At 45.7% G+C, this 24,107-nt stretch overlaps 1 protein-coding gene across 1 annotated transcript; it reads right to left on the reverse strand.

The window, feature by feature from the left end:
• Window positions 1–1,899: 1,899 nt before the first annotated feature.
• CRB3 (crumbs cell polarity complex component 3) lies at window positions 1,900–24,045 on the reverse strand. The gene is made up of 4 exons (XM_056569749.1): window positions 23,949–24,045; window positions 22,791–22,901; window positions 4,800–4,843; window positions 1,900–3,047 (listed from the first exon to the last, which is right to left on the reverse strand). The coding sequence occupies exons 1-4, from the start codon at window positions 24,043–24,045 to the stop codon at window positions 2,844–2,846; spliced, it is 456 nt and encodes a 151-aa protein (XP_056425724.1). The 3' UTR covers window positions 1,900–2,843.
• Window positions 24,046–24,107: the final 62 nt, after the last annotated feature.

Raw genomic sequence — 24,107 nt, forward strand, 5'->3', positions numbered from 1 at the left:
TTGTGTGGACCTTCGTTTATGTCGTCACTAGTAAGGGTATGGTCCATTGTGTGGATCCCCAGAATGTGATGTCACTAGTAAGGATCAGAATTCATTGTGAGGACCTCTAGCTTATGATGTCACTAGTAAGGACCTGATCCATTGTGTGGACCCCCAGAATGTGATGTCACTAGTAAGGACCTGATCCATTGTGAGGACCTCCAGAATGTGATGTCACTAGTAAGGACCTGATCCATTGTGTGGACCCCCAGAATGTGAGGTCACTAGTAAGGACCTGATCCATAGTGTGGACCCAGAATGTGATGTCACTAGTAAGGACCTGATCCATTGTGTGGACCCCCAGAATGTGATGTCACTAGTAAGGACCTGATCCATTGTGTGGACCCCCAGAATGTGATGTCACTAGTAAGGACCTGATCCATTGTGTGGACCCAGAATGTGATGTCACTAGTAAGGACCTGATCCATTGTGTGGACCCCCAGAATGTGATGTCACTAGTAAGGACCTGATCACATTCTGGGGGTCCATACAATGGATCAGGTCCTTACTAGTGACATCACATTCTGGGGGTCCACACAATAGATTAGGTCCTTACTAGTGACATCACATTCTGGGGGTCCATACAATGGATGTCACTAGTAAGGACCTGATCTACTGTGTGGACTTCCAGAATGTGATGTCACTAGAAAGGACCTGATCCATTGTGTGGACCTCCAGCTAATGATGTCACTAGTAAGGGTATGGTCCATTGTATGGACCCCCAGAATGTGATGTCACTAGTAAGGATCTGATCCATTGTGTGGACCTTCGTTTATGTCGTCACTAGTAAGGGTATGGTCCATTGTGTGGATCCCCAGAATGTGATGTCACTAGTAAGGATCAGAATTCATTGTGAGGACCTCTAGCTTATGATGTCACTAGTAAGGACCTGATCCATTGTGTGGACCCCCAGAATGTGATGTCACTAGTAAGGACCTGATCCATTGTGAGGACCTCCAGAATGTGATGTCACTAGTAAGGACCTGATCCATTGTGTGGACCCCCAGAATGTGAGGTCACTAGTAAGGACCTGATCCATAGTGTGGACCCAGAATGTGATGTCACTAGTAAGGACCTGATCCATTGTGTGGATCCCCAGAATGTGATGTCACTAGTAAGGATCAGAATTCATTGTGAGGACCTCTAGCTTATGATGTCACTAGTAAGGACCTGATCCATTGTGTGGACCCCCAGAATGTGATGTCACTAGTAAGGACCTGATCCATTGTGAGGACCTCCAGAATGTGATGTCACTAGTAAGGACCTGATCCATTGTGTGGACCCCCAGAATGTGAGGTCACTAGTAAGGACCTGATCCATTGTGTGGACCCCCAGAATGTGATGTCACTAGTAAGGACCTGATCCATTGTGTGGACCCAGAATGTGATGTCACTAGTAAGGACCTGATCCATTGTGTGGACCCCCAGAATGTGATGTCACTAGTAAGGACCTGATCCATTGTGTGGACCCCCAGAATGTGAGGTCACTAGTAAGGACCTGATCCATTGTGTGGACCCCCAGAATGTGATGTCACTAGTAAGGACCTGATCCATTGTGTGGACCCAGAATGTGAGGTCACTAGTAAGGACCTGATCCATTGTGTGGACCCAGAATGTGATGTCACTAGTAAGGACCTGATCCATTGTGTGGACCTCCAGCTAATCATGTCACTAGTTTGGCTGCCTCGCTGTCCAGAAACATTTTAGGACAAAATCTAAAGTAAGGGGCAAAATGTGAAAAACAACAAAATACAAAAAAAAAAAAAAATTCTATATAAAAATGTCTATACAATTTTTTTCCCTTTTATCTGCCCTGTCATAGGCATCTGTATCCTCACCTAATAAAACTAACATTCGTGGATAAAATCATGAAAATATATTTATTTATTTATTAATTAAACATTAATAATTAAAATGAGACATCGTCGTACAGTTTATCACCATCTTTGATTTTTTTTTTTTGGTGCATAAATACAAAAAAATTTTTTTCGCTATCTACAAAATGCATTAAAAAGACGTGAACCATCATGTGGATCGGACGAAACAAAAAAAAAAAAAAAGTTTGTGCCATATGTGATGTTTTACCCCAGCAGCCATTTATTAATATTTTTTTATTTATTTATCTAATACTGTTTTATGATGAAGAAAGGGAAAGCATTAGACCCCCAACATCATCTCATTCATCGCGTGACTGCCCAGTGGTCTCCAAAATGTGGACCTACAAAACTACAACTCCCAGCATGCCCGGACGGACAGGAGACACTTTATGCCTAAATATAAGGGTTCCTAAAGAAACTCGTCTGGCCAAAAAAAGCTGCTTTATAAAGAAACCTCCAATAGGTGGCACTATTGAGTATAACTGAGTATATACTGTTTCCCAAAGAGCATTGCCAGGCCTGTAAGATTCTCTACAGAACTGGTCTACAGCTGTTGCAAAACTACGAATCCCAGCATGCCCAGACAGCCGTTGGCTGTCTGGGCATGCTGGGAGTCGTAGTTTTGCCACAGCTTGAGGTCCGCAATTTGGAGACTATTGGTCTATGGGGAGATCAGATTGACGATGAGCATGGTGGTCGTGACCTATATTCATGGCTCAAGGGGCGTATAGGACATAAGGTATGGAGGACCAAACGTAGACATGGTCAACAGCTGTCCACAGGTCTTCACGGTAACAATGTTCTACACCACCCGCGGGCAAATCCGTGTATATACCATACTTTGCCCTCTTCCTCTTGACTGGCCTCAGTAGTTGAATGGCTATCCAGGCTCTCATTGGGAGTCTCTGATACCTGCTCCGGTCTCGTGTCATATCAGCCGCTCTTCTGGAGGAAGTTTCAAGGCAGCGTTGGTCTCCACCCGAGATCCGACCTGCTCCTCGCTACTTGGCCGGTACGTTCCCTCCGTCTGACGCTTCTCTTTCACTTTGATTAGGAAGAATACGCCGATGCAGATTAAAAGAATACCGCCAACTACAGACGGGACGATGATGGCCGCCAGCCGCTCGGATTCCTGGAAAAGTAGATTGAATGGTTGTTAATGGGGTTGGATGTTCCTTGGATATATCCCTCACCAGACAAGACTGGGGATCATGGCAACAAATCTGCACCATATGGATGGAATAGTAACTGGAAGCAACCAGATATATCTGCTAATATATATATATATATATATATATATATATATATATATATATATATATATATATATATATATATATATATATATATATATATATATATACACACACACATATACACACACACACACATACATATACAGTGGTCCCTCAACATACAACGGTAATTGGTTCCTGATGAACCATCGTTTGTTGAACCCATGTTGAGGGCTTCGTACCATGGATTATACTCACGTATGCCTGCCGCACCGGTCCGTCAGTTAGCCATTCCTCCGATGCTGTGTCACTACGTCGCCGTCTCTCTCAGTCGCCATCATCACGGGGCGACGGCGACAGAGAGCGACGGTGCAGGGCAGCAATGAAATGACGGGCAGGAGCGGCAGGGACATGCAAGTATCATTCAGCAGGGCACATTTAACGGCTATCTGGCGGCAGCAGAAGAAGTTAGCGCTGCTGGATAGCTGATTTAGCGATAGCCCGACACACAGAAGCATCATATGTCGGGGGACCACTGTATATATATCTCCTAAAGAACTAGAAATATAACAGATGTTTCCATGACCACTGGTTTGGGATCCATTGGTTAAGATCCTTAAAGGAGTACTCCCCCACTAGACAAGTTATCCTCTAATAAATAAGCATATATACACGGGCCCTGATTTACTAAGAGTGGAGTTTTCTTTGAGGGTTTATTCCCTCAACAACAAAAAACGTGGTCTCAAATGGCTGGAGGTGCTCAACCCCACATGCGTTTGTGCATTTATACTGGGGGAGCAGATCCGGCCCTTGTATTCCATTGCTAGAGGCGATCCCCAGCATAAAAATGCATACAATGGAGGATGCCTGCAGCGGACTACAAGTGCCACAATAGGATCCTACACCAGATAAGCGGTGTGGATGTGTAACAATTAGAACAATACAATAAAGGAATATGGGTGCACTACTGTGGTAGATGTATACAGTGACATTGGCTAATCCCTCAACACTGATGTTAAAATTGAGACATTCGCCAGTATATCCTTATATGAAGGACATACCAGAGGCCGCAAACCTTAGCGTTGGTGTGCGGGCTCTGGTATGTCCATCATATAAGGATACACTGGCGAATGTCTCAATTTTAACATCAGTGTTGAGGGATTAGCCAATGTCACTGTATACATCTACCACAGTAGTGCACCTAAATTCCTGAATAGGGTTAATTCCCTCCAATTTTTTTTTCCAGGGTATTTACTAATGTTTCCCTACATTTTATTTTATTTACTTTTTAAAACGTGCTCTGATCTTACGGATTTTCCTCAGCAAAAATCCACCACATTTTTCAGTGGAAACCTTAGTAAATATGTAGTTTTTTTGTGAAAATGTCGGGACACTCCCCCTTTTTGAGCTTTTTTTCAATTCTGGCGCAGACAATCTGGCGCACAATCCGACAAAACATGTCGGGTTTACAATAGTAAATCAGGGCCCATATGTACACACACTACACAGCAATCACGCCCCCTCCCATAGACATGAATGGAGCTTGTCAGTGTTTCCCCCTGTTCAATGAGATTTTGAACATCTTTATTGAAATTGGAAGAGACCCGACCATGCTGCCTCCCATAACCTATAGATCAAATCTCACTCACCGTGAGCCTGCTCGGGGCCGGTGTGGTGGCAGTCTCATTTTGAGCTAAAAAAAAAAGTAAATAAAATAAAATTATACATCAAGAACTAAGACATCCGAGAAAGAAGCTCAATAATAAGAATACTATATATACACACACTATAGAATACTATATTACTATAATACTGCTCCGATGTACAAAAATAAAGTTACTATAATACTGGCCCCTATGTACAAGAATATAACTACTATAATACTGCTCCTATATACAAGAATATAACTACTATAATACTGCTCCTATATACAAGAATATAACTACTATAATACTGCTCCTATATACAAGAATATAACTACTATAATACTGCTCCTATATACAAGAATATAACTACTATAATACTGCCTCTATATACAAGAATATAACTACTATAATACTGCCTCCTACATACAAGAATATAACTACTATAATACTGCTCCTATATACAAGAATATAACTACTATAATACTGCCCCCTATATACAAGAATATAACTACTATAATACTGCCCCCTATATACAAGAATATAACTACTATAATACTGCTCCCTATATACAAGTATATAACTACTATAATACTGCTCCTATATACAAGAATATAACTACTATAATACTGCTCCTATATACAAGAATATAACTACTATAATACTGCTCCTATATACAAGAATATATCTACTATAATACTTCTCCTATATACAAGAATATATCTACTATAATACTGCTCCTATATACAAGAATATATCTACTATAATACTGCTCCTATATACAAGAATATAACTACTATAATACTGCTCCTATATACAAGAATATAACTACTATAATACTGCTCCTATATACAAGAATATTACTACTATAGAGGTCATACCTATGTTCGTATACTCTATGACAATCCTTTACATGTCTACAATATATAATTTATAGCAGGGATTTGTTTAGGACAAAGTTGCCCACTTCCCCACCCAGCTCCAGAGGGCATAGGAGGCAAACTTGGCACGTGTAAATTCCAGGTGCCAGGCATGTAAGAATGGAGAACACCTACCCCCCGGGGGGGTTAGGTTTGTGTAATAAGCAGAAAAATAAGGTTGAATTTCTCAATGACTGTAATGGAGTCCGGGGGCCACGGTCGTCTGGAGAACACAATGTTTTCCTCACCTACTTATTAACCTTGGTAAGACGTTGGGCTCTCACTAAGGTTAAACATTACGAGGCTCCTCCAGTCTTGAGACCCTTATGAGGACTTTAGAGGTGGTTGAAGGAAAAGCTTGAAGAATCTGGATTGTGCCAGGAGATGAGGGGTTACAATTAATAACGGGCCGGGTGCCCAGAACCACAAGAGATCCCAGACTCAGATGCCATAAGTCACGTGGCAGCCGCTGGCAGCACATCGCACCGCTGTCAGTCTATTCTGGCTTGTGCAAGGTGCTGCAGACATGTCGGCCTCCTGCCCCGGGCAGGTTCAGTCAATCTATGCAGAACACAAACCGAGCGGTGAGGGCACACAACCCTCTGTAATAGACCGCCACACAGTGTAGGGGGGGAAGCTACCGGTCCATGGGAACTGACTCGGAAGATGCCCATACGGGTGCCCGGTCAATGTTCACTACAATAGTGATGATTTATTCCAAGGACAGGCCATCAATGCCCAATAGGTGGGGTCAGAGACATAATTGACACATGGAACGGGACAGCCAGTGCCTAAGGCGACACATTGCAAGGGCGGCATCCATTAAGGGGACTGTTTTAAATTATTTATACATTTTTGCCTGATCAAATCCTGCAACATTAAAGAGGTATTCTGGCTTTATACATCTTATCCCCTATCCAAGGGATAGGTGAGAAGATGTATGATCACAGGGGTCCTGACGCTGAGGACCCCCGCGATCTCGGTGCAGCCCCCGGCATTGTGTGCCGAGCGCTGCCTCCGAGACGGGGACGTGAAGTCACGTCAAGCCCCCTCCATTCATATCTATGGGAGGGGGTGTGGCATTCTGTGATGGGGACGTGACGTCACGGCCACACCCCCTAGTGACATCACACCACACCCCCTCCATTCATGTCTATAGACCTGAATAGACATGAATGGAGGGGGCATGGTGTGATGTCACGTCCCCGTCTCATGATCATAAAGTGATAGACCGGGAATGACCAGGAGGGATTAAAGGGGTACTCCAGCGTTCTGAACATTTTGTTCGGAAGGCTCAGAGCCGGAGGCAGTGGTTGTGAGGGTACGGCCACACCCTTGTGCCATCACGCCCCCTCCATTCATGTCTATGGGAGGGGGCGTGTCGGCCAACACGCCCCCTCCCATAGACATGAATGGAGGGGGTGTGCATTGAAGTCACGACTACTGTCGCAGGAACCCGGCGTTTGTTTAGAATGCAGGGTGCTGGGGGAGATCATGGGGTGTGGGGCCCCAGCAGCAGGACCCCCACGATCAGACATCTTATTCCCTAGACTTTGGATAGGGGATAAGATGTCTAGCAGCGGAGTAGCCCTTTAAGATCTAGGAGACCGGGTGAAATTTGTGCCCAGAATATGAACTTACCCGAAAAATACAGTACATCAAAAAATACTATAGTCCTGGATTTTTTTTTTAAATTTCAATAGATTTAGGGTACGTTCCCACACGGCGTATTTTGCTGCGTATTTGGTGCTGCGTATTTTCCTACCCATTGACTTCAACAGAGAAGCAGCAAATACGCAGCAAATACGCCGTGTAGGAATGTACCCTTAAAGGGGTTATCCAGGAAAAAAAATCAGTAATATCTATCTATCTATCTATCTCTCCCTCCCTCCCTCCCTCTCTCTCCGATACTGTTTTCCATAGACTTCAATGTTAAGTTTACTATATCCGTTTTTTTTCTTCCATTTTTTTGGACAGAAGAAAAAATACTGCACGTGCGTTTTTTTCTGCCGTTAAAAAAACGGAAATGAGCGCAGACGGGTACAAACGGATGTAAATTGATTGTAAAAAAAAATCCCATTGACATGAATTGGATTTTTTTTTTTATACCAGTTTTTAATCCGTTTACAGCCTGCAAGATCGGAACCGAAACGGAGATAAAAAAAATAAATAAAAAAAACGGGGACAGACGACAAGGCGAAGCGGATGTGTTTTATCAATCACGCAATAGTTTTAGTCTCTGACCCGGTAAGACGGCTCACTATCCTGAGGAGAACAGGTTCTCCAAGATGTGGAAGAGGCTCCATGATGTCCAGGAATCTGACATGTATCACACAGGATAGGTACTAAAGCTCAGCATAACGTATCACACAGCATGAACTTCGATATACTGTCTGCTGAGTTATGTATCTAAGTATAGCAAGTGTGATACTGTGTGCTGAGCTGGTATGTCTATTGTGTGAGATATTGTCTACTGAGTTATGTATCAAAGCAAACCAAGTGTGATACTGTGGGCTGAGCTGGAATGTCTATATCTGTTGTGTGAGATATGCTTAGATATATCACTCTGTAGACAATATCTCACACAATAGACATACCAGCTCAGCCCACAGTATCACACTTGGTTTGCTTAGATACATAACTCAGTAGACAATATCAAGTGTGATACTGTGTGCTGAGCTGGTATGTAAGTTTATTGTGTGAGATATTGTCTACTAGTTATGTATCTAAGCCTATGATAACTGAGATGGTCTGCCAAGCTGTGTACAGTACAGACCAAAAGTTTGGGCACCTTCTCATTCAGAGTTTTCTTTATTTTCATGACTATGATAATTGTAGATTCGCACTGAAGGCATCAAAACTATGAATTACCACATGTGGAATTATATACATAACAAAAAAGTGTGAAACAACTGAAAATCTGTCATATTCTAGGTTCTCCAAAGTAGCCGCCTTTTGCTTTGATTACTGCTTTGCACACTCTTGGCATTCTCTTGTTGAGCTTCAAGAGGTAGTCACCTGAAATGGTTTTCACTTCACAGGTGTGCTGGTGTGGGGGGAGGAGGCGCGTCGGTGTGGGGGGAGGAGGCGCGTCGGTGTGGGGGGAGGAGGCGCGTCGGTGTGGGGGGAGGAGGCGCGTCGGTGTGGGGGGAGGAGGCGCGTCGGTGTGGGGGGAGGAGGCGCGTCGGTGTGGGGGGAGGAGGCGCGTCGGTGTGGGGGGAGGAGGCGCGTCGGTGTGGGGGGAGGAGGCGCGTCGGTGTGGGGGGAGGAGGCGCGTCGGTGTGGGGGGAGGAGGCGCGTCGGTGTGGGGGGAGGAGGCGCGTCGGTGTGGGGGAGGAGGCGCGATGGTGTGGAGGAGGAGGTGCGATGTGTTTAGGAGGAGGTGCGATGTGTGGAGGAGGAGGTGCGATGTGTGGAGGAGGAGGTGCGATGTGTGGAGGAGGAGGTGTGATGTGTGGGGCGATGGTGTGGGGGGAGGAGGCGCGTCGGTGTGGGGGGAGGAGGCGCGTCGGTGTGGGGGGAGGAGGCGCGTCGGTGTGGGGGGAGGAGGCGCGTCGGTGTGGGGGGAGGAGGCGCGTCGGTGTGGGGGGAGGAGGCGCGTCGGTGTGGGGGGAGGAGGCGCGTCGGTGTGGGGGGAGGAGGCGCGTCGGTGTGGGGGGAGGAGGCGCGTCGGTGTGGGGGGAGGAGGCGCGTCGGTGTGGGGGGAGGAGGCGCGTCGGTGTGGGGGGAGGAGGCGCGTCGGTGTGGGGGGAGGAGGCGCGTCGGTGTGGGGGGAGGAGGCGCGTCGGTGTGGGGGGAGGAGGCGCGTCGGTGTGGGGGGAGGAGGCGCGTCGGTGTGGGGGGAGGAGGCGCGTCGGTGTGGGGGGAGGAGGCGCGTCGGTGTGGGGGGAGGAGGCGCGTCGGTGTGGGGGGAGGAGGCGCGTCGGTGTGGGGGGAGGAGGCGCGTCGGTGTGGGGGGAGGAGGCGCGTCGGTGTGGGGGGAGGAGGCGCGTCGGTGTGGAGGAGGAGGCGCGATGGTGTGGAGGAGGAGGCGCGATGGTGTGGAGGAGGAGGTGCAATGGTGTGGAGGAGGAGGTGCAATGGTGTGGAGGAGGAGGTGCGATGGTGTGGAGGAGGAGGTGCGATGGTGTGGAGGAGGAGGTGCGATGGTGTGGAGGAGGAGGTGCGATGGTGTGGAGGAGGAGGTGCGATGGTGTGGAGGAGGAGGTGCGATGGTGTGGAGGAGGAGGTGCGATGGTGTGGAGGAGGAGGTGCGATGGTGTGGAGGAGGAGGTGCGATGGTGTGGGGGTGCTTTGCTGGTGACACTGTTGGGGGATTTATATGGCTACCACATCATCTTGCAGCGGCTGCTATTCCATCCGGTTTGCGTTTAGTTGGACCATCATTTATTTTTCAACAAGACAATAGGGGGAGATTTATCAAAACCTGTGCAGAGTAAAGGTTGCCCAGTTGCCCATAGCAACCAATCACATTGCTTCTTTCATTTTTCAAAGGCCTTGTTAAAAATGAAAGAAGAAATCTGATTGGTTGCTATGGGCAACTGCACCACTCTACACTGGTTTTGATAAATCTCCCCCAATGACCCCAAACACCTCCAGGCTGTGTAAGGACTATTTGACCAAGAAGGAGTGATGGGGTGCTGCGCCAGATGACCTGGCCTCCACAGTCACCGGACCTGAACCCAATCCAGATGACCTGGCCTCCACAGTCACCGGACCTGAACCCAATCCAGATGACCTGGCCTCCACAGTCACCGGACCTGAACCCAATCCAGATGACCTGACCTCCACAGTCACCGGACCTGAACCCAATCCAGATGACCTGGCCTCCACAGTCACCGGACCTGAACCCAATCCAGATGACCTGGCCTCCACAGTCACCGGACCTGAACCCAATCCAGATGACCTGGCCTCCACAGTCACCGGACCTGAACCCAATCCAGATGACCTGGCCTCCACAGTCACCGGTCCTGAACTCAATCCAGATGACCTGGCCTCCACAGTCACCGGACCTGAACCCAATCCAGATGACCTGGCCTCCACAGTCACCGGACCTGAACCCAATCCAGATGACCTGGCCTCCACAGTCACCGGTCCTGAACCCAATCCAGATGACCTGACCTCCACAGTCACCGGACCTGAACCCAATCCAGATGACCTGGCCTCCACAGTCACCGGACCTGAACCCAATCCAGATGACCTGACCTCCACAGTCACCGGACCTGAACCCAATCCAGATGGTTTGGGGTGAGCTGGACCACAGAGTGAAGGCAAAAAGGGCCAACAAGTGCTAAGCATCATGGGAACTCCTTCAAGACTGTTGGAAAACCATTTCAGGTGACTACCTCTTGAAGCTCATGAAGAGAATGCCAAGAGTGTGCAAAGCAGTAATCAAAGCAAAAAAGGTGTCTAGAACCTAGAATATGACAGATTTTCAGTTGTTTCACACTTTTTTGTTATGTCTATAATTCCACATGTGTTAATTCATAGTTTTGATGCCTTCAGTGCGAATCTACAATATTCATAGTCATGAAAATAAAGAAAACTCTGAATGAGAAGGTGCCCAAACTTTTGGTCTGTACTGTATGTAGGCCTATCACACTAGCTATGCTTAGATACATAATAGGCTTACATACACAGCTCGGCAGACCATATCATGTGTCGAGCTGTGTATCTAAGCCTATCATGTTGGATACAAAGCAATATGTAATACAGAGCTCACCAGACCATATCACACATTAGGCTTAGATATATCAGATCATAAGACAAATTGATATGATTGGCTTAGATACACAGCTCAGCAAATGTGTGATACTGCCTGTTGATATGTTGTATCTAAGCCTATCATCTGTGATAACGTCTGCTGAGCTGTTGTGTTTAAATCTCACGTGGGATGTTGTGCTACTGGACCAGTGTATCTAAGCCGGTCACGTGTAATACAGTCTGCTGAGCTATGTTTCAGACATGATATAGTCTGCGGAGCGGTGTATGTAAGCCTATTTTGTGCGATACTGTGTGCTGGGTTATGTATCCAAGCAAGAGTGATATTGTGTACTGAGCTGGTATGTGTGAGCCGATTTATGTATCTAAGCAAGCGTGATACTGTGTGCTGAATTTGTATGTCTATTGTGTGATCTGGTCTGCCGAGCGGTGTATGTAGTCGTATCACACACGATAGGCTTAGATATACGAGTTTAGCAGAAAGATTTACACAGGATAAGCTTAGACATACCGGCTCAGCACACAGTATCCCACACAATAAGCTTAGACATACCTGCTCAGCACACAGTATCCCACACGATAAGCTTAGACATACCGGCTCAGCACACAGTATCACACACGATAAGCTTAGACATACCGGCTCAGCACACAGTATCACACACGATAAGCTTAGACATACCGGCTCAGCACACAGTATCCCACACAATAAGCTTAGACATACCTGCTCAGCACACAGTATCCCACACGATAAGCTTAGACATACCGGCTCAGCACACAGTATCCCATACAATAAGCTTAGACATACCGGCTCAGCACACAGTATCACACACGATAAGCTTAGACATACCGGCTCAGCACACAGTATCCCATACAATAAGCTTAGACATACCGGCTCAGCACACAGTATCCCACACAATAAGCTTAGACATACCGGCTCAGCACACAGTATCCCACACGATAAGCTTAGACATACCGGCTCAGCACACAGTATCACACACGATAAGCTTAGACATACCGGCTCAGCACACAGTATCACACATGATAAGCTTAGATATACCGGCTCAGCACACAGTATCCCACACGATAAGCTTAGACATACCGGCTCAGCACACAGTATCCCACACAATAAGCTTAGACATACCGGCTCAGCACACAGTATCACACACGATAAGCTTAGATATACCGACTCAGCACACAGTATCCCACACGATAAGCTTAGACATACCGACTCAGCACACAGTATCCCACACGATAAGCTTAGACATACCGGCTCAGCACACAGTATCACACACGATAAGCTTAGACATACCGGCTCAGCACACAGTATCCCACACGATAAGCTTAGACATACCGGCTCAGCACACAGTATCCCACACAATAAGCTTAGACATACCGGCTCAGCACACAGTATCCCACACGATAAGCTTAGACATACCGGCTCAGCACACAGTATCCCACACAATAAGCTTAGATATACCGGCTCAGCACACAGTATCCCACACGATAAGCTTAGATATACCGGCTCAGCACACAGTATCCCACAAGATAAGCTTAGATATACCGGCTCAGCACACAGTATCCCACACGATAAGCTTAGACATACCGGCTCAGCACACAGTATCCCACACAATAAGCTTAGACATACCGACTCAGCACACAGTATCACACACGATAAGCTTAGACATACCGGCTCAGCACACAGTATCCCACACGATAAGCTTAGACATACCGGCTCAGCACACAGTATCACACACGATAAGCTTAGATATACCGGCTCAGCACACAGTATCACACACTATAGGCTGTACATACTGTCTTCTGAACTGTGGGGGAGATCAAAACCTGTGCAAAAGTAAAGTCGCCCATAGCAACCAATCAGATCGCTTCTCTCATTTTGCAGAGGACTTGTTAAAAATGAAAGAAGCGAGCTGATTGGTTGCTATGGGCAACTCAGCAACTATCTTTTGCACAGATTTTGATAAATCTCCCCATGTATCTAATGTGATCCCATGAAACAGATCGCATCACACGTTAAAGGGGGACTCCAGTGAAAAACTTTTTTCATACCAACTCGCTCCAGAAAGTTAAACAGATTTGTAATTTACTTCTATTACAAAATCTTAATCCTTCCAATAGTTATCAGCTGCTGAAGTGGAGTTCTTTTCTGTCTGACATAGTGCTCTCTGACAACTCTGTCTCAGGAAGTGTCCAGAGCAGGTGCAAATCCCCATAAAAAAAACACTAATGCTTCAGACAGTTTCTGAGACAAGCAGAGGTGTCAGCAAAGAGCACTTGTCAGAAAGAAAAGAACAACTCAACTTCAGAAGCTAATAAGTACTGGAAGGATTAAAGTGGTTCTCCAGTGGATTTTTTTAAATTTATTTATTTTTTTTAAACCAACTGGTGCCAGAAAATGAAAACAGATTTTTAAATGAATGCAATGAAGAAAGCATTCACCGGAGACAGCTCGGTCTGGGAGTCCGGTTCACGGAAAGCTGAGTCTCAGCATTGGCACAGGTAGATGGACGCTCGGAGGCTACGCCGGCTGTTTCACACGTGAATGCGTGCTTCTTGAGGCCGGAAGAAGCACGCTGTGAAACAGCCGGCGTAGCCTCCGAGCGCCCATCTACCTGCGCCGATGCCGAGACCCAGCTTTCCGTGAACCGGACTCCCACACCGAGCTGTCTCCGCTGAGCGGTGAGTGCACGTATGTGCTTTCTTCATTGCATTTATTGATACTTGCACCCCGCAGGAGACGTTGTTGTAGGCCACAGATACTACACTGTATCTCTACTACAGGTGAAGTAACTCGCTCGTGTGCCCTCTCCTTTTCTGCTTCTCCACACCTATAGTAAATTACTTCTATTAAAAAAAAAAAAATAAATCTTAATCCTTCCAGTACTTATTAGCGGCTGTATACTACAGAGGAAATGCTTTTCTTTTCAGATTTCTCTTCTGTCACGACCACAGTGCTCTCTGCTGACCTCTGCTGTCCATTTTAGTAACTGTTTGCTATGGGAGATTTTCTCCTGCTCTGGACAGTTCCTAAAATGGTCAGCAAACAGTTCCTAAAATGGACAGCAGAGGTCAGCAGAGAGCACTGTGTTCGTGACAGAAGAGAAATCCAAAAAGAAAAAAAAAGCATTTCCTCTGTAGTATACAACCCCTAAAGAATACTGGAAGGATTAAGATTTTTTTAATAAAAATAATTTACAAATCTGTTTAACTTTTTTGAGCCAGTTAATATATTTAAACATTTTAAAAAATAATAAAATAATAATAATATAAAAATTAAAAAAAAAGTTCTCCTGGAATACCCCTTTAATTAAGCGTTTTAATAAATGGTTCCTCAGACAGCATCACCATAGGCTTAGATCAATGTTTCTCAACCAGGGTGCCTCCAGCTGTTGCAAAACTACAACTCCCAGCATGCCCGGACAGCCAGAGGCTGGGAGTTGTAGTTTTGCAACATCTGGAGGTCTCCAGGTTGGAGACCACTGGTGTATACTATATAATTAGAGATGAGCGAACTTACAGTAAATTCAATTCGTCACGAACTTCTCGGCTCGGCAGTTAATGACTTATCCTGCATAAATGAGTTCAGCTTTCAGGTGCTCCGGTGGGCTGGAAAAGGTGGATACAGTCCTAGGAGACTCTTTCCTAGGACTGTATCCACCTTTTCCAGCCCACCGGAGCACCGGAAAGCTGAACTAATTTATGCAGGATAAGTCATCAACTGCCGAGCCGAGAAGTGACGAATCGAATTTACTGTAAGTTCGCTCATCTCTATATATAATGCTGGGAGTTGCAGTTTTGCAACAGCTGGAGGCCCCCTGGTTGAGAAACACTGGCTTAGATACACCAGACAGTATAATAAAAAAAATTATATATATATATATATTTTTTTTTTTAATAATAAATAATAATAATAATAATATTATTATTATTATTAATAATTATAAAAAATAAATAAATAAAAAGGTTTCTCCTGGAATACCCCTTTAATTAAGCGTTTTAATAAATGGTGACAGCATCACCATAGGCTTAGATCAATGTTTCTCAACCAGGGTGCCTCCAGCTGTTGCAAAACTACAACTTCCAGCATGCCCGGACAGCCTCTGGCTGTCCGGGCATGCTGGGAGTTGCAGTTTTGCAACAGCTGGAGGCCCCCTGGTTGAGAAACACTGGCTTAGATACACCAGACAGTATAATAACTTAGATACAGGCTGCAAACTCCTCCTCCATACTGCCACCACCCAATGTATCAGGACACAATAATAATAGTAAGTGAGGAGAGGACACACAGGCTGGGGCTGTAATCCTTCTCCATAGATGTTTATGAGTTCAGCCATTGTACTATTACCACATGTCACCATCAGTCATCCAGGTGTGGTACAAGACGTGAGGACGCCGTTCCGCCCGCCTCCACATAGGCACACAATCACTGCGCCATCAGTACGCCAGCGGTCATATATTATCCCTCACTAAAAGGCATATGTGGAGGTGCCCAGATATAGTACAGATATGTCAGCAGCCGGCGGCCATTGCTATATTACCACACAGCTATTGGCATTTATGACTTCCATCTATGTTGGGGGGTCTGGTCTGCGGTCTGTATGTGTTTACACCATCTGGTCTGGGGCCTGTATTGGTTTATGTCATCAAATCTGGGGCCTATATGGAGTCTGATGTGTGGTCTGGATGTGTTTAGGGGATTTGGACTGCGGTCTGAAGGTGCTTAGGTCATCAGATCTGGGGCCTGTATGTTGTTAGGGGGTCTGGTCTGCAGTCTGGATGGGTTTAGGGGATTTGGACTGCGGTCTGAAGGTGCTTAGGTCATCAGATCTGGGGCCTGTATGTTGTTAGAGGTCTGGTCTGCAGTCTGGATGGGTTTAGGTTATTTGGACTGCGGTCTGAAGGTGCTTAGGTCATCAGATCTGGGGCCTGTATGTGGTTAGGGGGTCTGGTCTGCAGTCTGGATGGGTTTAGGTTATTTGGACTGCGGTCTGAAGGTGCTTAGGTCATTAGATCTGGGGCCTGTATGTGGTTAGGGGGTATGGTCTGCAGTCTGGTTGTGTTTAGGGGATTTGGACTGCGGTCTGAAGGTGCTTAGGTCATCAGATCTGGGGCCTGTATGTTGTTAGGGGGTATGGTCTGCAGTCTGGTTGTGTTGAGGAGGTCGGGACTATGGTCTGAAGGTGCTTAGGTCATCAGATCTGGACCTGTATGTTGTTAGGGGGTCTGGTCTGCAGTCTGGTTGTGTTTAGGGGATTTGGACTGTGGTCTGAAGGTGCTTACGTCATCAGGTCTGGGGCCTGTATGTTAGGGGTCTGGTCTGGGGTCTGTATATGTTTGAGGGGTCTGGGACTTTCACTGCTTTATGCCATCAGTTCTGGGTCTGTATATTGGTAGAGGACTGGTGTGGTCTGTATGAGTTTAGGGGGTCTGGTCTGCAGTATGGATGTGTTGAGGGGGTCGGGACTGTGGTCTGAATGCCTTAAAGGGGTACTCAACTGAAAAACATTTATTTTTATTTTTTTTAAATAAACTGGTGCCAGAACATTAAACAGATTTATAAATTACTTCTATTTAAAAATTGTAAGCCTTCCAGTACTTATCAGCTGCTGTATGCTTCACAGGAAGTTCTTTTCTTTTTGAATTTCTTTTCTGTCTGACCACAGTGCTCTCTGCTGACACCTTTGTCCATGTCAGGAACTGTCCAGAGTAGGAGCAAATCCCCATAGCGAACCTTTCCTGCTCTGGACAGAGGTGTCAGCAGAGAGCACTGTGGTCAGACAGAAAAGAAATTCAAAAAGAAAAGAACTTCCTGTGGAGCATACAGCAGCTAAGTACTGGAAGGCTTACGATTTTTAAATAGAAGTAATTTACAAATCTATGTTACTTTCTGGCACCAGTTTATTTTGAAAAAAAAAAAAAATAGTTTTCCACCGGAGTACCCCTTTAAGGCATTAGGGGTGTGGTTTGCAGTTTGTATCTGTTTAGACAGGTCTGGTCTGCGGTCTGTATGCATTTAGGGGGTCTGATTTGTGGTCTTTAAACATAGCAACCAATCAGGTCGCCTCTTTCATTTTAAACAAGGCCTCTGAAAAGTCAAAGAAGCGATCTGATTGGTTGTTATGGGCAGTATTTGATAAATCTCCCCCCTATGTGTTTAGGCCATCTGGTCTGAGGCCTGTATTTGTTGATGCCATTATATTTGGGGTCTGTATGTATCTGGTCTTTGGCGTATATTTGTTTATGAGCCCTGGTCTGCAGACTATGGGGAGAATTATCAAAACTTGTGCAGAGGTAAAGTGGACCAGTTGCCCATAGCAACCAGATTGCTTTTTATTAAAAAGGCCTCTGAAAAATGAAATAAGCGATCTGATTGGTTGCTATGGCAACTGCACCACTTTTCCTCCGCACAGTTTTTTTTTTTATAAATCTCCCCCTATGTGTTTAGGGGTCTGATCTGCAGTCTGTATGTGTTTAGGTAATGGTGTGTGGTCTGTATGCCTATAGGAGGTCTAGTCTGCCATCTATAAGCATTTAGGCCATCAGATCTGGGGTCAGTACGTTGTTAAAGGAGTACTCCACTGCTCAGCGTTTGGAACAAACTATTCCGAATGCTGGAGTCGGGAGCTCGTGACGTCATGGCCCCGCCCCCTCAATGCAAGTCTATGGGTGGGGGCGTGACAGCCCTCACGCCCCTCCCATAGACTTGCAGTGAGGGGGCGGGGCGTGACGGCACGAGCTCCCGGCACAGGCTCCAGCGTTCGCAACAGTTTGTTCAAAACTCTGAGCAACAGAGTACCCCTTTAAGAATCTGGTCTGTGGATTGCATTTGTTCAGGAGTCCTGGTCTGTGGTCTATGTGCGTAGGGGTCTGGTCTGCAGTCTGTATGACTAAATTCTTTCTGGTCTGGGGCCTGTATTAGCTTATGCGTTCAGATCGGGGGTCTGTATGTTGTTAGAGGCCTGGTGCCTGGTCTCTATGGGTTTAGGGGGACTGATCTGCAGTATGTATGCACTGAGGGGGTCTGATTTGTGGTCTGAATTGTAGGGTGTGAAGTTTTTATTTGTTTAGGGTAGTCTGGTCTGCAGTCTGTATGTGTTTAGGCAATGATGTGTAGTAGGTATGTATTTAGGGGGTCTGGTCTGGGGTCTGTAAGCTTCAATCTATGTGTTTAGGGGTCTTGTATGCAGTCTGTACGAGTGAATTCTATCTGGTCTGGGGCCTGTATTAACTTACGCCATCAGATCTGGGGTCTGTACGTTGTTAGAGGACTGGTGCGTGAACTGTATTGGTTTAGGGGGACTGATCTGCAGTCTGTATGCACTGAGGGGGTCCGATTTGTGGTCTGAATTATATGTTGTGAAGTTTTAATGTGTTTAGGCAATGACGTGTAGTAGGTATGTATTTAGGGGGTCTGGTCAGTGGTCTGTAAGCTTCAATCTATGTGTTTAGGGGTCTGGTCTGGGGTATGTGAGCTTCAATCTATGTGTTTAGGGGTCTGGGGTATGTGTTTATGGTTCTGGTTTGCAGTCTGTACGAGTGAATGCTATCTGGTCTGGGGCCTGTATTAGCTTATGCTATCAGATATGGAGTCTGTATGTTAGGGGGTCTGGTGTGTAGTCTGTATCTACAGGTGGCGGCGTGTAGTCTGTAGGTGGGCAGTGCTTATAGCCCAGAAACTACAGTGTGCTGCACGCACCACCTTCTATTCTTCTCCAACATCCTCTCTCAAAAGTTGGCAAATAAGGTAAAAAGCGATCAGCCAAGCGGGACGTCGTCTACGCTGAGATACCGCCGGACCCTCCTCCCACCTAAACATTTCCCAACTTCCAGTTATATGTGTAAGCTCAGGTATGCCTGTCACGTGCAGCACTTAATCCCCCCAATCTGTATCTCTCTGCCATATACCAGTCTCGTGACTGAACACTACTTGATCCCGAGACAGACAGATATACAGCAGGGTTATTAGATGGCGCAGGTACAAAGGCTTTACAGGAGGCAGCTGGAGGCTTGGCAGCCGGTCCCGGACAGAACGGGAATCTGGAAGGACGGCGGTCGGATCTCAGCTTATAAACAATAAACTACCTGACACCCGCACAGACATTTCCCCGACGTTCCTTCGATATCAGGAATAACAACCATAAAAGTATCATACATACAATGAACAACAGCAAAAAGGTATACAAAAGCAATGTGTCACTGTATGAGTGTCAGGGGGGGGGGGGGGGGGGTCACATACTTTATATATAGTCACCCTCCCCCACCGCGGCAATGATTCACAATCTAATGACACATCGGGAATTTACATAAGGCAGAAACCGTCTGGAGGAGGAAGAGACGTTGAAAGAGAATAAGTCACAGAAGGATGAGAAACTGTGACACAATGATGTGGACATCAACAAAAGTGTATACCAGTGGTCTCCAACCTGGAGGCCTCCAGATGTTGCTAAACTACAACTCCCAGCATTATATAGTATACACCAGTGGTCTCCAACCTGGAGGCCTCCAGATGTTGCTAAACTACAACTCCCAGCATTATATAGTATAACACCAGTGGTCTCCAACCTGGAGGCCTCCAGATGTTGCTAAACTACAACTCCCAGCATTATATAGTATACACCAGTGGTCTCCAACCTGGAGGCCTCCAGATGTTGCTAAACTACAACTCCCAGCATTATATAGTATACACCAGTGGTCTCCAACCTGGAGGCCTCCAGATGTTGCATAACTACAACTCCCAGCATTAAATAGTATACACCAGTGGTCTCCAACCTGGAGGCCTCCAGATGTTGCCAAACTACAACTCCAAGCATTATATAGTATACACCAGTGGTCTCCAACCTGGAGGCCTCCAGATGTTGCATAACTACAACTCCCAGCATTAAATAGTATACACCAGTGGTCTCCAACCTGGAGACCTCCAGATGTTGCCAAACTACAACTCCCAGCATTATATAGTATATACCAGTGGTCTCCAACCTGGAGACCTCCAGATGTTGCCAAACTACAACTCCCAGCATTATATAGTATACACCAGTGGTCTCCAACCTGGAGGCCTCCAGATGTTGCCAAACTACAACTCCCAGCATTATATAGTATACACCAGTGGTCTCCAACCTGGAGACCTCCAGATGTTGCTAAACTACAACTCCCAGCATTATATAGTATACACCAGTGGTCTCCAACCTGGAGGCCTCCAGATGTTGCCAAACTACAACTCCCAGCATTATATAGTATACACCAGTGGTCTCCAACCTGGAGACCTCCAGATGTTGCAAAACTACAACTCCCAGCATTATATATATAGAGATGAGCGAACTTACAGTAAATTCGATTCGTCACGAACTTCTCGGCTCGGCAGTTGATGACTTTTCCTGCATAAATTAGTTCAGCTTTCCGGTGGGCTGGAAAAGGTGGATACAGTCCTAGGAAAGAGTCTCCTAGGACTGTATCCACCTTTTCCAGCCCACAGGAGCACCTGAAAGCTGAACTCATTTATGCAGGATAAGCAATCAACTGCTGAGCCGAGAAGTTCATGACGAATCGAATTTACTGTAAGTTCGCTCATCTCTAATTATATAGTATACACCAGTGGTCTCCAATCTGGAGACCTCCAGATGTTGCAAAACTACAACTCCCAGCATGCCCGGACAGCCGTTGGCTGTCCGGGCATGCTGGGAGTTGTAGTTTTGCAATATCTGGAGGTCCGCAGATTGGAGACCACTGGTGTATACTATATATACAGTCTCAGTGCAGTATTATATAGTATACATATGACACTATACAGTGTAAGGGGAGGGGGGGGAGGTCACATTTTGTGCAGTCTACAGGGGCATTTTTGTCACATTTGTAAGCTGATTTGCACAATAGCAGTAAAACTAAATTTTTGCTGCGATCTTGAGAAAACCAACAATTTCAGCATGAAACGCAATGTGTGAACAAACCTTTATGGGAGATATATAATTTCTATATATTCTGATTCCATAGAGGTTGCAGCAGTATACAGATAGAGCTGGAGGGGAGGTGAATAACTACTATATAGCCAGAACCCATAAAGATAGCAGCAGCAGTATACAGATAGAGCTGGAGGAGAGGTGTATAACTACTATATATCCTGATCCTATAGAGATAACAACAGCAGTATACAGATAGAGCTGGAGGGGAGGTGTATAAATACTATATATCCTGATCCCATTGAGATAGCAGCAGCAGTACACAGATAGAGTTGGAGGAGATGTGTATAACTACTATATATACTGATCCCATTGAGATAGCTGCAGCAGTATACAGATAGAGCTGGAGGAGATGTGTATAACTACTATATAGTCTGATCCCATAGAGATAGCAGCAGTATACAGGTAGAGCTGGAGGAGATGTGTATAACTACTATATATTTTATACTTTATCCAGATCCTATAAATATAGCAGCAGTATACACAAAAGGGAAGATTTATCAAAACCTGTGCAGAGGAAAGCTTGCCCAGTTGCCCATAGCAACCAATCAGATCGCTTCTTTCATTTTTAACAAGGCCTCTGCAAAATGAAAGAAGCAATCTGATTGGCTGCTATGGGCAACTAGGCAAGCTTTCCTCTGCACATGTTTTCATAAATCTCCCCCCCCCCATAGAGCGGGAGGGAAGGTGTTTAATTACTATATATCCTGATCCCATAGAGATAGCAGCAGTATACAGATAGAGCTGGAGGGGGAGGTGTAAAACTATATAACCTGATCCCATAGAGACAGCAGCAGCAGTATATAGAGAGGTTCAGGAGAGGTATATAACTAATTTATGATCCCATAGAGATAGCAGCAGTATAAAGATAGAGCTAGACGGGGAGGTGTATAGCTACTGCATATCCTCATCCTATAAAGATAGCTGCATCACTATACAGGTAGAGCTGGAGGGAAGGTGTATCACTACTATATATCCTGATCCCATAGAAATAGCAGCAGTATACAGATAGAGGTGAAGGGGAGGTGTTACTAAATATCCAGATCCTATAAATATAGCAGCAGTATATAGATAGAGCTGGAGAGAACAGGAGGAATCTGATAGGCAATGAGGTCATTCTGTAGTCACAGGAAGTCAGCTGACCCAGGACTGATCACATCCTCCAACACATTAAACACTCATTTTTTGTTGGTCAGACTGGTGATCACATGACCCAGTTACAGTGAAAAATCACATGCAGCTGTGCTGGCATAAAACAGATGGCACTGTAGGACTAATGATGATGGGTGTGCATGATATGGGAAAAAATAAATAAAACTTGCTTCTTTAAATATATATATACACACACACATATATATACACACACATATATACACCTAACCACTCACCTAATGCCAGGCACAGACCGGACAGAGCGACGAAGAGCGGCAGCAGCAGTGTAGACGGATCCATCAAGGCCAATATTCCACTCGGTCTATAAGCGCCCAGGGGTGCAACTCCTAGGAAGAAAGAGGCATTAAATATGGCGGAAAATTACTTAGCATACCATAGATCAGTGTTTTCCAACCAGGGCGCCTCCAGCTGTTGCAAAACTACAACTCCTAGCATGTTGGACTATATAGTAGTATATAGTGTTTCCCAACCAGGGGTGCCTCCAGCTCTAGCCAAACTACAACTCCCAGCATGCCCGGACAGCCTTCGGCTGTCTGGGCATGCTGGGAGTTGTAGTTTTACAACAGCTGGAGACACAATGGTACATGTCTGTACCCTCTTTTTTATTTGCTCCCAAGATGCAGTTTTTGTGGCTTCTTTCAACCCCCCCCCCCCCCCCCCCCCCAAAAAAAAAAAAAAAAAAGAAAACAATAGTGTGTACAGGCATTCTAGTTTTGGCGTTTTATCCTCTACGTTTTTATCCCTCAATATATGCAAAATTTGGCGCAGTTGGGTCAAAAAGAAGCAGAATTTGGCTTTTTGTGACGCTTGGGGATTTATCAATAGTGACTTTTTTTTTTTTTTTTTTTTTTTTTTTTACAAATGTTAAACATTTTTGCGCAAACACCTCCCCCCAAAAAAAATATATAAAAATACACACCATTTCCCCCCCCAAAATAAAAATTAATTAATAAATACATTTTATTATATATATAATTTTTTATTTTTTTTTGAGTTTCTTACAACTCCCATAAGACAGTGTTTCCCAACCAGAGAGCCTCCAGCTGTTGCAAAACTACATCTCCCAGAATGCCCAGACAGCCGAAGGCTGGGAGTTGTAGTTTTGAAACAGCTGGAGGTGCTCTGGTTGGGAAACACTGTCATAATGAAATTAGATCAAAAATACATAAATATACACATAAATCTAAATTTTAAAAGGGAGAACTAGAAGTCCCAGCAGACCTAGTGCACAGGTGGAAGGGATGGCTGCACCTGTCCCCAAACACACCCGAATCTCCCCCACACACACCCGATCACCTGTCACCCGCCGTCACGCGCCGCCCTCATCTGTACCTGATCGATAATAATACAAATTGATACAGAACGCGTCTCACCTGCCCGAAACTCGCCGGCCCCGCCCACACACGCGGCCCCGCCCACACACCTGAGACAACACTTCCGGGAACACCCGAAACCGCCCATGCACGTCATATCCGGAGTCACCTGTACAAGAGGTGTGAGGGAAGCACTTCCGGGAGCTCACCTGTACAGAT

Source organism: Hyla sarda, chromosome 4, assembly GCF_029499605.1.
Source record: "Hyla sarda isolate aHylSar1 chromosome 4, aHylSar1.hap1, whole genome shotgun sequence".
In the NCBI taxonomy this organism is placed as follows: domain Eukaryota; kingdom Metazoa; phylum Chordata; class Amphibia; order Anura; family Hylidae; genus Hyla; species Hyla sarda.

Bases quoted from the DNA above. Each gene is read 5' to 3' on its own strand.
- CRB3 (XM_056569749.1), bottom strand. From the start codon at position 24,045: ATGACGTGCATGGGCGGTTTCGGGTGTTCCCGGAAGTGTTGTCTCAGG. The intron at 22,902-23,948 runs GTGAGACGCGTT...CTTTCTTCCTAG, and splicing joins GGCCGGCGAGTTTCGGGCAG to GAGTTGCACCCCTGGGCGCT. The intron at 4,844-22,790 runs GTGAGTGGTTAG...TTTTTTTTTTAG, and splicing joins CGGTCTGTGCCTGGCATTAG to CTCAAAATGAGACTGCCACC.